The sequence below is a fragment of the Theobroma cacao genome, chromosome 7 (genome assembly GCF_053813885.1).
Source record: "Theobroma cacao isolate CCN51 chromosome 7, ASM5381388v1, whole genome shotgun sequence".
NCBI classification, from domain to species: domain Eukaryota; kingdom Viridiplantae; phylum Streptophyta; class Magnoliopsida; order Malvales; family Malvaceae; genus Theobroma; species Theobroma cacao.
In genome coordinates, this window is record NC_142645.1 from 49,020 (window position 1) to 65,205 (window position 16,186).

The following is a 16,186-nucleotide window of genomic DNA, read 5'->3' on the forward strand; positions in this document are numbered from 1 at the left end:
TTTTTGCTTCTTTAGTCAGTCAATAATCATTTCATGCAACCGACCACAGTGAAGCAGAATACATAGGAAATGTTTCATTTTATTTTGCTGCCAAGAGGATATTCTTGTAGCTACAAAGTACCATGTAATGGACATTAGTTTTGATTAATGGACAGTGCGGGTATCTTATCTTCCTCACCTATATATTTAATTTAGTGCTGAAAATGATCAATCCATATGTTTACTGACTCGCTTGAGAATCAGTGAGATCCTTTCCTTGAATCCTGCCAAACTTGTTTTTTGAAGTTTTAACTTAGACACTTGGAATTACATGTCAATCAGGTTTTGATTCCTAGGGGAAGAGTTCCAGTTTAGGAGGAAATAGAGGGTTGAAGACATTTCATCTTCCATAACAAACTGGATTGGTATAAGGCTATGTTATGTAGCATATATAAGGCCATGTACATTTGCATGTTATGTAACATGGCATTTCTCACCAAAATAGGTAGAGTACGATTTAGGAAGCATATGGGTGGAAGAGAGGGGCTCATAGCCATAGGGTACATGCCAAGAGAAATAAGGTTGATGCGGGCGTGCTCAAGAAGTAAAACAAGAAGAAGAGGTGGCAGGCCCAGCCATCGTACCACTTTTCTCCCATCATCCCATCATTCTCGTAAGCTTTCCTTTCCCAAATTATTTGAGAGAGAAACAGCCAGCTCCGTAAGGTCCCGAACCCAAAACCAGGCTGCTTATTTTCTTTACCATAATAATATATTTTCCCGAATGCGAATGGGAACGGGAATGGGAACGGGAATGGGATCTATTGCGTTACCAACCGTCAAACAAAACTAAATACAAATACACTTTCCAAAACACTACTGATCTGATCGCCGGTCTCACCCAAATGTTCGAGCACAAAAACATCAGCATACACCAATCCGTCTATATCTAAAGGACTTCATTCAGAACCTGGAGGGGCCCCGGCAATCAAGGTTCATTCTGTCTATATCGCTAAAGAATTTCATTCATCTATCGAAACAAAACAAAACAAAGGTTCCATTCAAATATATCTAAAGAATTGCATTTATGATCTGTACCATGGGCCGACTCTTTGCTTTTCCCGTCTTTCTCACCTATGACGAATATTTCTGCCTTGCTATGATCCCATATCTCAAATTATACTAATACCTTATTGCATGTTGCTGACGCATAATACAACTACTTATTCCCCAAATGCTATCAACCCTTTTCTATTTACCAACTCCCAAGTTACAACTCCCCCAAGTTTCCAACACATGCACATTTATCCCAACTTGTCCAAGAGGATGCACCAGCACGGCTCTGGCTGCACCCAGGGGGACATGAGCATGATCAGCATCTGCTTTTAATAGATTTTAGACAGTAACATTGGCCCTTTTTCCAGTTATGAGCCCATAATTCATCCACCACTTAAAAAATCGCAACTACATTCTCAAATTATAGAGGAAACTCCTTCTGTAAAAGCTCTAGATTCCTTGAATCACAAGCTTCCAGCATGTCATTTCGAGAAGCACAGCTGCAAGAGGAAGGAAAAAGAGATATGTAAGTGGTGGTTGGCATGATTATTAGACCATAAATTGTCTAATTCACGGTTACCTTAAAGATATTCTAAGATATTGCCATGCATTATCAGCCTTGGGGTTCATTGCGAGTGCTCGAACATAATAACGGATTGAGTCCTCATACATACCCTGGATGCAAATTTGTTTGCATATTTGATTAGATCAAACTGCAGTGTTGTCCTCACCCGAGAAAAGAGGGACAAAGAAGACAGGTGATATCCATGTCTTTCTACTAAATTACTATCATGTCATTACTCAACTTATAGGTAAAATTTTGTGATTGACAATGGTATTCAACTATCAAAGATACCCATGAATGCCATGACGAGACATTTAACTAACCTGGTTGGCATAACTGATACCCATGTTTGCCCACGCTCGAACATAGTTAGGCTTCAAATCTAATGCCTGGAGATCCAAAGATAAACCAAAATAACAAAGTCAATAGATCTGCAGAAGACTAAGGGCTCCAAATAGAAAGGGAAGTTGATCATCAAGGAATTTTAGACACAGAAGCTCAGTAGCAGAGGGTAAACAGATTCAGCAGCATAGAAGATCTAAAAGCACAAAAACCCATTTTGAAAGAGATGATGATCAAGAATAAATTTAAATTCAGAAAACACATAACCAAACCATTTATTAACTAATAGCTTCGACAGATCAAACAAAAAATTCCACTAAGAAAAGCTGAATAGAAGAGAGAATTTGTTATTGAAGTGTACCTAAGTGCAACATGATACTTGGAGAATATTTTTAGCAGCCTTAGGTAATGGAGATGGATCAATCAAATAACGAACAGAATTTAATTTTTCTTCAGGCCTTCATGTGTCTGATAATGGGCTACACTACATAAAACTAGCTCTTTTGTAAAACCCTAAGACTAGTATCTCCTGATCTTATACATATTAAGATGATCCTAATTTTAAAACAAAAGCCTAACAAATTCAGAATAGGGAAACATCTGAATTTTCAACTATAATCCAAAAATCAAACTAAAATTAACAACCCTAACAATTATAATTGATCATTGGCCCACCGACATTTAAAGGGGTAATTATGAAGGGATTACCTGTTGATAAGCTAATATTGCATCAGCACTCTGCACACTGTTGGCTTGTGTTGCACCCAGCTTGTTCCAGAGAGAGTAATCGTTAGGTTGAAGTTTCAAAGCAGTTTTGAAAGATGCAATAGCCTTATCATATTCTCTGGACAAATTATATAGAACACCAAGGACTACATGTACATCAGCATCCTCAGGAGACATCTGAGCAGCTTCATTGAATAATCTAGCAACCTGTATGACGGACAAGGCTTTAATGGACACCAGAATAGAACAAAAAATTTTCGAAAATGTCTTATATCATGGAGGAGGAAAAAAAAGGCGGGAGGGGGGGCGAGAGAGAGAGAGAGACTATAATGTTAAACATAAGCAAATACATCTATGATTCTTGTAGTCTTCAGGAAACTTGTCCCCTGTCACCTAAACTGAATTTTGTAACTCAAATCCAAAATGTTATCACTGCAGTCATGGAATTCATCTACACAAAGACACTCTTGTAATCCACAGCACAAGCCAAGTTTTACATTGTAATGATAGTCACCCAAACAAACATTAACTGAAGAAGCTTAGACTCAAACTAGATTGCCATTTCAAGGCATCATTCCAAAGGGCAAAGACAGAAACAAAAAAAGGAAACAAAGAAAGATTTACACCAATAGTGCACTTACATCAGCATAATACAAAGAATCCACAAGCTCTGGCAGCGCAAGAGTCCCATACTTTGGGTGATGACGCAACCATCCATACAGATACTTTAAAGCAGCTGCCTGCTCCAATTCTGAATATTTTAAACAGTATTATTTGTTTGACACTCCTCAAAAATTTAACTTCATCACTTCCAAATAAAGGGACAAGCAATCACTAACCATTTGTATGACTCACACCAAGAGCAAGAAGCACTTCCAGATTGGTAGGATCTGCCTCCTGGGCACGCATCATTGCTGCAATAGCCTGAACAGACATCAATTCAGTTCATTACATTGTTTACTAAAAGTCACATTTTTTGGACCCTAAAAAAGATGACCCAAAAAAGGAAAAAAAAAAAACTTCAAGCGTAGCAATAAAGAAAAATAAAAATTTAAATGGGTCTCATATAATCCATAAAAATTTCAAGACTATGACAAGCACACACGTTAATCCTTCAAAACAATTAGTGAGAGATGCAAAACATTGCAGGTCATGGGCTTGACATAAACATAGTTTAAGATAGAACCCCAGCCATTCAAATATGAGAGTATAGAATTTAATCCTGCCAAATTCTCCCATGGTTCAGAAACAAAAGTGATTATTAACATATAGTCATAGCCTAGCAGTTGATATGCAACAAATTGTTATAGAGTAGATCCAGAACAGACAGCAGCATGGCACAGAGTGCAGCCTCCCGATCTTGGTACTCAGACTGAAACCTCATACCACTCATGATATACATGATGACATCATATTGCAAACTTAGGTAGATGTCTGAACAAACTATATCCCTTCTTCCACTAAAAGTTCCCATAAATAAGAAATGAACATTACAGGTTACACCAATGACGCTAAATTAAGCCATCAAATAAAAAAAAAATTCAGTGAGACAACAAAATAGATGCTGCATGTTAAATGATTATCTTGCTTCCTATGTCAAACCAGTGATTTTTCTGTTTCCTAAAATATGATGGCATTCATGACGCCTAAGACAAGCTTCAAAATGAGTTCGATTCATGTCAAATTAAAAAGGTATTTAGACGACCTTGCCAGGCAAAGAATTATATAACTGAAGATGCTGGAACAGATGGCTGAAGTAGACAAGCAGTCATATCTCTTAACAGAAATCCTTGTAGTATTAAAGCAATAGAAACCAACAATATTTGCTTCTGTCATAACAATATGCACAAACTATCCAACCCTATGTACCCACCAAAAAAAAAAAAAAACACTATCCAACTCTTAACAAACTAGAGGAGAATTACCTGTTGATCATCATCATTCTCTGCATGGGTTATTCCAAGCAACCTCCAACCTTCAGCATTCTCAGGATTTTTCATAACTTCAGCCTCTAAAGCAAGCACTGCTTCACTCAAAAGCCCTTTCCTGAATAGCTCTTGACCTTCTTTTAAGGGATTTGGATGACCAACATATGGATTCATATCAGAAAATACATAGACACCCGTTGAAGCATCCGACCGCTCCTTAGAAGCTACTTGCTCATTAAGGAACCTACAAGTTCTCACCACAAACACATTCATGAAGATATTTTGTGATGTAGTTACAGACAGGACAAACAAATTAAAAGAAAGTTCAAACTTCAGAAAGTAGTTTTCCTCAAGGTTAACAGACTTACTAACTTTCAAAAAAAAAAAGCAGACTTACTCATCATATGCAGTTGCCCAGTTATCAGACGAACTATCTCCCAAAGCCCCTTCGCCAACTTGACGTCCAAATTCTTCTGCCCAGTCATCAACATGCAACTTTGAGAATTCATTTACCCATTGATCATCTACTGGCTCTTGCTCACGTTCAGTAGCAAACTCATTGACCCATTGGGCTGGTCCATGGGAAACCTAAGAACCATCAAATCAAGTGGAACATTTCATAAAATGAAGAAAATTGATTATTGCATATAAAAACAAGAGGTTCAGATGGTTTAAGAGCTTCAAGATATATATATATATATATATTACCATGCAGAATCATCAGTCATAGTTTGTTTCCTGAATTACTATACATAATCAAAAGACTCTAGTTCTTCTCAAACATTAGCAAACTAATCGGCCATTAGGTCAGGTCCAAGAAAACCAAAGAACCACCAAAGAGATTAGCAGATTTTGTTAAATGAGGAAATTTGATTGCTTCATATGATATTAAGACATTTCAAGTTGGTTTAAAAATCTCGATAAAAATAGTATTACAAAAATCACTGGTCACAGTTTGTTTACACATAATCAACAGCCTCTTGCTGCACAATTCAGTATGGATAATTATCATCAGTCAGAGTCATTCCCCTAGAATTAAAAATATAGATATAGTACTAACAAAACCACCATTATCGTGGAGATTCTCAAATTATCAAACCCTTGTCAACGGCCTAAGGCTGGTGATATTAATCCCATTTCACTCTAGGAAAGACAAAGAGCAAGAAAAGACAGAGGCAAGCGTTAAAAGGATTTCATCAACTGATTAACAGGTTCATATTAATCTAGCTTTAGCTACATATTTAATCGGTGCTTTATGTAAAAGCAGTAAACATGTCAAGCGCCACCAAAACAGGTGAGCTTGACTTCAAAATGCAAAACAAGAAGAAACAAACGCTCAACTTTCTGAGCTTTCACAGAGTCTCTACTTGCCTCATCATGAACAAACTCATCAGCCCAAGAAGCACCTCCATTGAACTGTTGTTGATATTCTGTTGCCCAGCTCCCTGATGCTGGTTTGACTTGATTATCATCAATAATAAGTTCACCACGACTCATCTTTGATACAAATTGAAGAAACTTTGAATTCTGCATGCCCCAAAAACATACATAACATAACATAAGTGCATAAACTCACACGCCTAAATAAAGCTAGTTGACCGCTAAATCATGCACAGCAATGATGATTTTATTAAGAGCTATCTTGAAAAATTTGCATATATCTAGTCAGCCAGTTATACATAACCTGAAATTTAGGATCATCATTTTGAGAGAGTGTATGCGCAAGCATACGAGTCTGCTCAATTGCAGCCAAGTTTACAATATTCCCCCCTCTCATTTGATCTACTAATGTCAACTGGGCTTGTTCCTGTATTTAGTAGCTGATTAATCGTATTATAAAAGTAAAGCAGGTTAAAGACAAGGCACACATAGAGAATACTAGAAGCACAAGATAGGAAGAGATAGATAAGAAAGCCAAAATCAAATTGGAACTTATATCCATCTTCAATAGCACAAAAAAATAGAAAAATTGTTAGAAAGATAAGAAATAGGATAGCTATGATGAAGACCATCAAGTGTTTGATAGTAATTGCCAGCAATATACCAGTTTAGGAATTGAACAAAAACTTCAATTTGGTTATTACAAGAACCTACGCGTCAACTTCACTTGAAAAAAAACAAGTTTTATTTTGCTAGAAAAATGGATCCATGCAGTCAAGCAAGCTATAACTGGTAGCTTATCATCCACTGTACTCTAAAGATTAATAATCATTGTCTATTTTATGTAAAGGAGATGGTGCTCCCTACCTGCTCAAATTCAGAGGCCCAACCACCAGCACCATGCTGTTGTTCAAATGAGTGAGCCCAAGCATCAGGATCACCATGTTGTGCTCTATGTTGGCTGAATTCAGTGACCCATCCATCTGCAGCATGAGCACCAGGCTTCAGGATACCTTGGGATTCATTCCAGTAGTCCTCCAGCTCTCTAAATCTCCCAGGCATGGGTCCCTTGGCATGGCTATCACTGTCTATTTCTAAGGAACTCAAGAGCGCATTTACCTGGAAAATGAAGTTTTGGAAGATTCAGAAGTGAGCAAAAGACATAATACCAACCAATGAGATACAAGAAATTAAGTGTCAAATCGAAAGTGTAATTTTATAACAGATAACACCACGTAGCTCTCATCAAACAAAGAAGAACAGCCAACCTGAGAATTAATAAATTCTTCACTCTTATCAGCAAAAAAGTGCCGGGCCATTATGCTGCTACGATCACGTATGCACTGTTTATCACCTTGAGATAATCCTAACAGCGGCAGTGGAGTGGGATGTAAAGGAATTCCACTGCGGCTACTGTCAACAAATGAGTGTAGAAAGCTTGACAGCACCCTTTGAGGTGGTCCTGGATATTAGTCAATAGCACTTGTGTTACTAGACTATTAGATTTTGTTTTCTTTCCCCCCGAATAAAATGAAAAGAAATTAGAACCGTAACGAAGATGGAAGGGAAGAATACCATCGAGAGTGGGCTGAATTGGGGGAGCCGGGGCAGCATTGTAAACGCGGTCAAGGTGAGGTTGACGCTGTATCTCGTCCCATGCATCTGCGAGTCCATTGTCATGGGCAGTGCGGAAGCCCCTGATGAAGTCAGAACCCTGAAGGTATTTTTTTAGGAAAAAAAAAATAAAGGAAGGAAGAAAAGAGTCAGTGAAAATTTGTAACTTAAATTAGAAAATTTTATAAATATTAAAACGTGCACAGGAACCTGAGCGTTAGATTGGAGAAAGGGGTGGTCGAGCTCAGAGCCAGGAAGAGCAGCAACAGGATCATCGTAGAATTGGGTGTGGGAAGTGGCGGCTGCGGCGTTAGGAATCTCCTTGAGTCTCTCCTGCTTATGCATATATTGAAATTAGTATAAAAGAAGAAAGGAATAATAATAATAATAATAATAATAATACAGAAAAAAGACCTGGGTCTTGGAAGAGGAGCCAATAAGAGCGTTGGCGAGAGCACCTAGAGGATTAGAGGAAGAGGAAGAAGACCCAGAAACGGCGCAAGCAGCTCCTCCTGTTACCAGCTCACGCATCGACATCCCTTTTTCCTCTGATAGAAGGAATATTTGTTTAAGAAGAAAGAAAGAAAGAAAGAAAGAAATAGAAGGGTTAAGGTGAGAGTCGAGCTCCGTCCAGGGAACCAGTGGCTGCCGTGTCAACTGGCTCGCTTCTCCTCTCCTCTCCTCTAATTTATTTTGTTTTATGTAAAAGTTTAATAATTACGTAATACAACTTATTTATTTTCAATTTTAATTAGGCTGGTGCTTGTTTGGTGATACGAGCATTCCGATGAATTGCTGCTAATACTACTAGAGTCGTTTTCCTCTTTTTCTCTTCACACACTATTAGGCAAAATGTTACACCATGTCAATGTGATCACGTCTCCATCCTCTCTTGCTAATGGACATGGTCGGGCGAGCCCGTTGTACAGCCTCCTTAGTCCTTCCTTTTGCCAGACTTTATGACATCCACAAAAGCCCATTATCATTTCTTTTATTTTGGTTAAGTTTACAATACCATCCATCCATATCACATAAATCGATGCTCAAGGAAACATATATTTCTCATTCCACACACTCTTCCCACGTTAATAGTTGCATATATTTCACAATACATAGTCAGCAAGAAATAAAGCTCCCTTCATTAATTTAACACCATAAATGCATTATACAAAATATGCACCACTTGGAACTTGGAACATCCCTCCCTATAAATTAACTACTACTACTACTACTACTTAAATTAGCTTCCACTTTCAAACACTGCAAACACAAACACCATCACCGATCTCTTCACCCATAAATCTAAATTACTAATAAATAATAACAACAAAAGTCATATCATCTATTTCTCTCTCAATCATTTCAAACCCCCCTATCCCCCTTCCCATCATAAGCACCTATGTGCTATGCACAACACAAAGTAACAAAACAGTTGCGCCCACAAGGGTCCTTCAAAATTAGCAACATTCAGATGAAAGCAGTCCGCCCACCCCTTCGACTATGCCTATCATATGCAGTGTTGAATTTGTCGACTAGCTCATTCATTGTGCTGCAAAAGAAATATATATATATATAAGAACAACAACAACAACAATGGGGAGGAAGAGGGATATCATTTTAGCAATGTTATGCATATCTAATCTAATAAAGTACCCAAAACAGAACAACATAAACCCATCACTTCCTTACACCAAAAGCATACCAAAACCCTTACCTTGAGCAGTTAGTGAACATTGCAAGATAAGTAATCAATAACGTGTCATTATATTCCTGTGAATATTAAAAATAAAAAAAAGAGTATGTCAGTGCTTAAATCAATCAAAGGGTGAAAATTCAGCTTAGTCATTTAATTCATCTCCAGATTAAAAATAAATAATCCAATCCTCAACAAGAAACAGACACCAAATCCAAAAGAATGCAAATATTTAAAGTAGGAACCCATTAAACCTATACCACTATATTATATGCAGATTATGCAAATTTTTAAAGTGTAGAGATCTACATTTCTATTTCCAACACACATTCGCTAACTAGCATGACAAATATCTTTGTTTTTTTACTATGGCATCATAAAGTAACAACCATCCTCTTCAAGTCTTTCTAACAAGCTGTCATCAAACACCAGTTTTAGCAGATCCCAGCACCATAATATGATCTTCACATATGGAATTTGGTGGCCACAAGAACTGGTACTTTGGCATTGACAAGTTGAGGGGATGGTTGACATTTTGAAATACCACAACAAGAAGTAGGCTAGAAAACCCAAATCATCCCCACAAGAAGAGATAGAGAACAGCACTACCTTCTTACCACAGTTAACTGTCTTAATCAATATTATGGGTAATTGCACAGCTACCCACTTCTAGACTACACAAAGTCAAAAAAAAAAAAAAAACTCACCATCAGAAAGTCATCTTGAAATTTTTCTGATTCAATGGCAGGTAACCTTCTGAGGAGGCTTGATACTTGCCTTAATAGTGAATTTTCACAAGGAATATCACCTGAATATGGGGAACAAATTCTATTAATATTGATTCATGGCCTTCTGATCCACAATAGCCCAAACAATAGTGAAACTTTGTCATCGCATATCCTTTAAAAGTAATATATACAACATCCAATGGCAAATCAGAAATGACTGATCAAAAGTCATAAAGACAATAAAAAAAAGGTAACATCTATAACTATAAAAAATTCAGGACAATTTATTTAATCTAGGCTCCAAAACTTATAGAGAAAATGGAAAGTTATAACTTAAGATGCTTAATTTGATAGACAGAATGGAACGTTATAACTTAAGATGCTTAATTTGAAGTATTTCCCACGTCTGGAGCTTTTATCTACACTCTAAACTATAAATATAGGTTTCTTTCCTTAAAGAGAAGTCGAACTACCTTTCAAATGTTCACAAGCATTCTGAATGAATTAAATTTGTATTAGATTCAGAAGGAATGGACATATACCTTTTTGCATTCCAACGAGATAGTGATGAAGCACCCTGATTCTGCTATTCAACATCTTGATGGCACTATGTATACCAGTAAGATGAGCAGCCACTACATGCAGAAAAAACACACAAAGACAGACAAAAACAATTCATTGGTAATCATCAAATACAGAAAATTAAAGGCTTCCATCAAATAGGAATTTCACTTTTACAGAAAATCCTAGGTAAAAGGAAGAGAATCAAGCAGGCTTACACTGAGTTGCTGCTGAACCTCCATCAGATGGCTTTAGATGGGCAACATGATCCACAGAGATCCTTTCTGCTTCAACTGTCTGCAAAGCCCAGAAAGAAAAATAAAAAGCAATCTCAGCAATGACAGTTGGTGAAAATTAAAAGAAAACTTGGTAGATAAGGATGAAAAGTATGAACCTCAATTGTGTAGCTTGAACGGACAAAAATAAGCTGTGGAATCCCATCTATGACGTGCAGCTCTTTTAAGTTGTGATGATCAACAAGAAGCGAAATTGAAAATGTTATTGCCAAAGAATAATTAGGAACTGTAAAGGTTATTACAATTACCTAAAACTTCAGAAAAGACAATATGAGAATAGATTTTGAATGTACGTGCGTGTGCGTGTGTGTTCATGTCCTTATTAGAATGCACAACAAGCATGTTGACTTCCATTAATAGGGATAAATATTATTGGTATCATTTTCTATTCACCACAATTGGTCAGAAATTACTAATGGGCCAAGAGGATGAATTGATAATTCCAAGATGATTTTAGTTAAAAAAAAAAAGTTATCACAAGTGAACCAAATTAGCAAAAAAAAGAGTATAAAAATCTCATGTTGTTGGCTTAATGAAAGAATGAATCACATGGAAACCTGATCAACTGAACTCAACTAATCTTTAAATCTTAACATATTGTATAATGTCACATAGCATATCTCCTTGCAAAAAATTCAGAGTCAGAATAAGAGAGGATACATATTGATTAATATAAGAGAATGCAATAAAGATAAAACGCTACATACCACTTTCATAAATAGTGACCGGAAGATCCTTTTGGGCATGATTGATTGAAGGATTGAGAAGCACATAGAGAGGGCTTTCATTAATATCCATCAACTGTAAAAAAGGAAAAAGAGGTTATTTTTATTCAAATGCATTACATTAAGAAGAAGATTCAATCAAATATTGTAGGATTATGGTTCCTTTGGTAGTTAGACGTTATAAATAGAAATGGAAAAGCATGTGAACTTGTTAAAATATTATCATTATATGTGAGCTATCCCTTTTCTATCATCATCCTCACCCTCATCATCATCATCACAATATCCTATATTAGATCAATCAAATATCACCACGCATCAAATTATCAATTATTGATATTAGATGTAATAATAATGGAGAAGCAATGCTTGTATAGAAGCATTGCAACAACAGTCACAGCCAAGAAATATGAGCAGAAAAGTGAGGCTTTCTAGCAATGCTGATCAAAGACAGATTCAGAATCTATTACATACGTAATGTAGAGGATTAGAAAAGTGACAGCCCCAAGAAAGAAGAAGGGAGAAATGGTCGAGAAACATACGGCTTTATGGATGTGCATATCGGATTCTTGGGCATCGCTCCCAGTGGAGTACCATCCAAGAATATAAAAGTGAGGGAAAACCTTCTTATCTGGGAAAAGGAATAAAAAGAGAAATATTATTCGAGGGACAAATAAACCAATAAAGTAAAAAGAATGAAATGGAATCATACAAAGCTCTTGCTTCTTCTCAAGGAAGGGACGGTCGAGGGAGTGGGTGGAGGGATCGTAGAGAAGCTCGAAGCTGTTAAAGATCTCGACGGTGCGCCCCCTCTGGACCCCTATGACGCAACCGTAGACTCGAGGGGCTTGCTGATGATGTTCAACGCCGTTGGTGTTGTTATTAATGACGGTGGCGGAGGAAGAGGTGGATGTGAGGGGAGGGTTCATCTGGGACTTGACACGAGTGTAGTGATCCGATATGTTTACGATTACGAGGGGATGCAGCTTGAAGGTTAGGCCGCTGCTCGACGATGACGCCATTCTTTGCTTTTACTTTATGATGCTCTGCTGCTATTGAATTTGATTTTAGCAATTGCCAGGGAAAGGGTTGGTTTGGAGAATCGCCTTTGTAATTGTATTTGTAGGCCTGCGGGCTGCTGCTGCTACCAACCAATTGGATATTGAGCCCACGTCCGGATTCTCATATCGCTTTTACAATTAGGCTCAGCCACCCCATTCAATATAAATGGGCTAACCTCCTGTCTGCTTGGTTGCTAGCCATCCTCATTCAGTAACACATGGTTATCACCTTTGTTTTTTTTTTTTTTGGAAAGGTAGTCTGCCATTGTTATCTTGCCAAAAAACACACTGCCATTCCTTCATCTGCTCTCTTACAATACTAAATACCTAGCAGCTTGTTTGATGGAACCTAAGATTTGGCAAGCTCTTCATAAATAAATGCACAAGATAAGTGCTAATGAAAGTACAATGCAGTCAAAATTTAACACAGTTACATTGTATTTTATTGGTACATACATACATTATATTTATCCTGCTTCCCATTTATTATGCGTAACTTTGGTCCCCAATGAGGGGAATTTGTAATCTTAACCAAGAATTTGAAGTTCAATGAACATTGCACATTCAACAATACAACTGCAATTGTACCCATAGCTAAAACATGTTAAACAAGAAAAATCCCCATGTCCAACTTAATAGCCCATCCTTCTGACAACTGACATTCAGGATGATACCAGTGACAAACAACTCAGTCCCCTTATTGCCTTGCTGACTACTGCTTTAGATAGACAGTTCCATTTTTGAGATAAGAATGCCATCACTATCAGCATACAACCATTCCCCATCACGAATTAAGGTTCCTGCAATGCAAACTGGGACATGCTTGTCTCCAACAGCCTTTTTATTTGATTTCAGGGGATTAGATCCCAGCGCTCGCACCCCAATATCACATGCATTGATCTCATCCACATCTCTAATGCAGCCATTTACAACTATACCAGCCCACCCCATGTTTTGAGCTGACTGTGCCAAATTCCCTCCAACCAAAGCACATCTTGTGCTTCCCCCACCATCTATAACCAGAACTCTTCCTTCACCTCTGGTTTCAAGAAGCTGCCTTACCAACACGTTGTCCTCAAACACCTTAAGTGTTACAATGGGTCCTGAGAATGCACGACGCTGACCATAGATCTTAAAGATTGGTTCTAAAGCACGCAGGTCACCACTTGCCAAAAGTGCTGTGTTTGAATCACAAGCCTCAGCAGTTGCAAAGGCAGCCATATGTTCCCTGCAGGGACAGGAATCGAAAAAGTCAGAAAGATGCAACATAAATAACAACTGCACAAGGGAAGCTCATCTAGATTTTCTGCACTTTGAAATATTAAATACATATTTTAGGGCCTATTCAGTTTGTTTGCAAACTAAAACAATCATTGAATAAAAAATGCAGGCAAAGAAGAATCATAAATGATACATAAATTAACTACATTATAGAGCATATCCTTTAAACTCTTTCCCATGCTGTCATTGAGCACACAACCAAAAAAGTTAAAAAGCAAAGCTGTCAAAACATAATTGTTGCTCCTCTTCAAATTCCCCCATTAACCCCAATCTTTCCTCCCTTTCATCTATAATTAGCAGCTAAGGCATCCTACTGAAGTAATTAGCAGAAACTCTGTAGTCCAGGTGGTAAGAGCATTTGGTTTTTAAGCACCAATAAAAACAGACAGCCACAAAGTTCAGTATGTAGTGATGATCAATGCATTAGTCATATGCTTTATGGTGGCTTCAACAATACATAGTTGCATGTCTACTGTAGCTCTTGCTGCTTGATGAACTGAGTAAGCAATTGTAGAACTAAGGGCCTCCAACAGTATCAGTTCACCCAACCATTTACAACATTAACGCTGTAAGCAATATTTTCACTGGTCAATGAATGGTGCCGATCTAACGTTATGGAAAAGGTGCAAAGGAATACGTGACAATAGCTCAAAATTCAATACAGAAGAAAAAAATATGGCAATTTGTAACATCCAGCATAAACATTAGAGCAGAAGACAAGCCACAAAGAAAAGACGCGCCCGTGCAAATATGCCAGCAAATCAATACAATTACACCTTGAAATCAATGAGATCAAGTATATCATCAAGATTTTATGTGTTTCAGTTTCTAGATAAACTCTGGTTCCAGAAACAAGCCTCGAACAAAGTTTTACCAAATTAAGAATCTGGTAAACATAATATTCTAAGATAAGTACTTAGCCCTCATCCGAAAACGATCTCAAAAATAAGTGAGCCGCAAAAAAGACATAAGCATTTTGTTTGCCAAAAAGAAAAGATAGATCATTTAGGTACAGATTGTTGTTTTCTTATTATTTGCTTTTTTATTTTAAAGCAAATTTGGATAAAAAAAATAAAAATATAATCTTTCGTGAAAAACAAAATACGTGATCAAGATTAAATTGAAAAATCCAAATCAATATGCTGAAAGGCCTCATTCACAGATATATCAATTTTGAAGTAATTTTATTGAAAATTATGAGTAAGTTGTCACGTTCAATAACTATTGATCAAATTTTTGTGTATAAATACTATTTTAATTAACTTTATACATATCATTGTTCTTCTCGTTGAACTCTATCCATCTATCAACTTTAATTTTTAAAATTTATTTTTTATTTGATACATCTTAAACTTGAACTAAAAGGAAAAGAAAATCATTAGCAAATAAACAACGACAACGTAATAAATAATATACTAGGTAAGCCAGCAGTTTTAGTTAGCAGGCGATGTAAACAACTAGTACTAGTGTATACCGATCAGAAGGAGAAGACAAGCCAGCTGAGCTAACACCTCTAAATCCAACAATAAATTGGGCCGAAGCATCACAAAACAGAAACAGATATGGAAGAAAGGTAGAGAATCAAATGAACTTAATTACCAGTGTCAGCAGGGCAGGGGGCGAGTGTTGGGAAAGAAGGCAACAGCAGACTTATCTGAATTTGCGCCCGGGTCTGCTGAGGGGGCAGTTGGTAATTGGGGTCTTGGCTTCTCTTTTATGTGCTGCTGCTGACCTGCTTCATATGTATCTGTTGACTCTACTCTATAGGTAGAAGCCTGAGAAGCTGAAACAAGCAGACACAGAGGAATAGGATGGAAGAAGAAAAGCGGCAGATGATAGCTTCCTAGTTATCTGTGCCCCTCGCCGACATGTCTGCACCATCACCGGGAACCGTCAGGTTGGGTTAGCGTCAGGCCCAGAATATTTCTTTTGGGCCAATATGCCAAAATACCAGATGGACCTCACTTAGCTTAAGACCACCAGAGGCCTCGTCCCCTATTCTCTTTGTTGTTGTTCTTGTCTAACGCATTTTTCCAAGCTTGAATTTGATTGTAATACATGGATTCGATGTTGAAAGCGACTTTATATCGCGTGCTTTGAATTGGTACTTTTGTTTTCGTCCATTCATTATTAGTTTAAACCTTGGTCTGTTTCCTTGATTCTTGCAAGACTGTATATCTAAACCAGCACAGCAGCCTCTGACACCCTTGACTCGCTTATATGTATAGTATAGTAAAGTATGGTGAAAGAAC

At 37.3% G+C, this 16,186-nt stretch overlaps 3 protein-coding genes across 4 annotated transcripts; all 3 read right to left on the reverse strand.

Moving 5' to 3' along the window:
- Positions 1-1,033: 1,033 nt before the first annotated feature.
- Positions 1,034-8,289, reverse strand: PEX5 (peroxin 5). Of its 2 annotated transcripts, XM_007020229.3 has the most exons (15): positions 8,004-8,289; positions 7,800-7,922; positions 7,551-7,689; positions 7,244-7,437; positions 6,843-7,094; positions 6,280-6,402; positions 5,967-6,122; positions 4,993-5,183; positions 4,593-4,839; positions 3,507-3,591; positions 3,309-3,418; positions 2,650-2,874; positions 1,923-1,988; positions 1,615-1,709; positions 1,034-1,534 (listed from the first exon to the last, which is right to left on the reverse strand). In XM_007020229.3, the coding sequence occupies exons 1-15, from the start codon at positions 8,124-8,126 to the stop codon at positions 1,456-1,458; spliced, it is 2,208 nt and encodes a 735-aa protein (XP_007020291.3). In that variant the 5' UTR covers positions 8,127-8,289; the 3' UTR covers positions 1,034-1,455. The 2 variants fall into 2 exon arrangements, with proteins under 2 accessions (XP_007020291.3, XP_007020294.3); XM_007020232.3 differs by lacking the exon at positions 6,280-6,402.
- Positions 8,290-8,702: 413 nt separating this feature from the next.
- Positions 8,703-12,690, reverse strand: CSN6A (COP9 signalosome subunit 6A). Its single transcript, XM_007020236.3, has 9 exons — positions 12,305-12,690; positions 12,135-12,223; positions 11,575-11,668; positions 10,966-11,027; positions 10,790-10,868; positions 10,553-10,645; positions 9,990-10,090; positions 9,304-9,359; positions 8,703-9,138 (listed from the first exon to the last, which is right to left on the reverse strand). The coding sequence occupies exons 1-9, from the start codon at positions 12,612-12,614 to the stop codon at positions 9,057-9,059; spliced, it is 966 nt and encodes a 321-aa protein (XP_007020298.1). The 5' UTR covers positions 12,615-12,690; the 3' UTR covers positions 8,703-9,056.
- A 501-nt stretch (positions 12,691-13,191) lies between these two features.
- Positions 13,192-15,910, reverse strand: LOC18593158 (Ribonuclease E inhibitor RraA/Dimethylmenaquinone methyltransferase). Its single transcript, XM_007020237.3, has 2 exons — positions 15,534-15,910; positions 13,192-13,881 (listed from the first exon to the last, which is right to left on the reverse strand). Exon 2 carries the CDS (start codon positions 13,872-13,874, stop codon positions 13,374-13,376), a length of 501 nt encoding a protein of 166 aa, XP_007020299.1. The 5' UTR covers positions 13,875-13,881; positions 15,534-15,910; the 3' UTR covers positions 13,192-13,373.
- Positions 15,911-16,186: the final 276 nt, after the last annotated feature.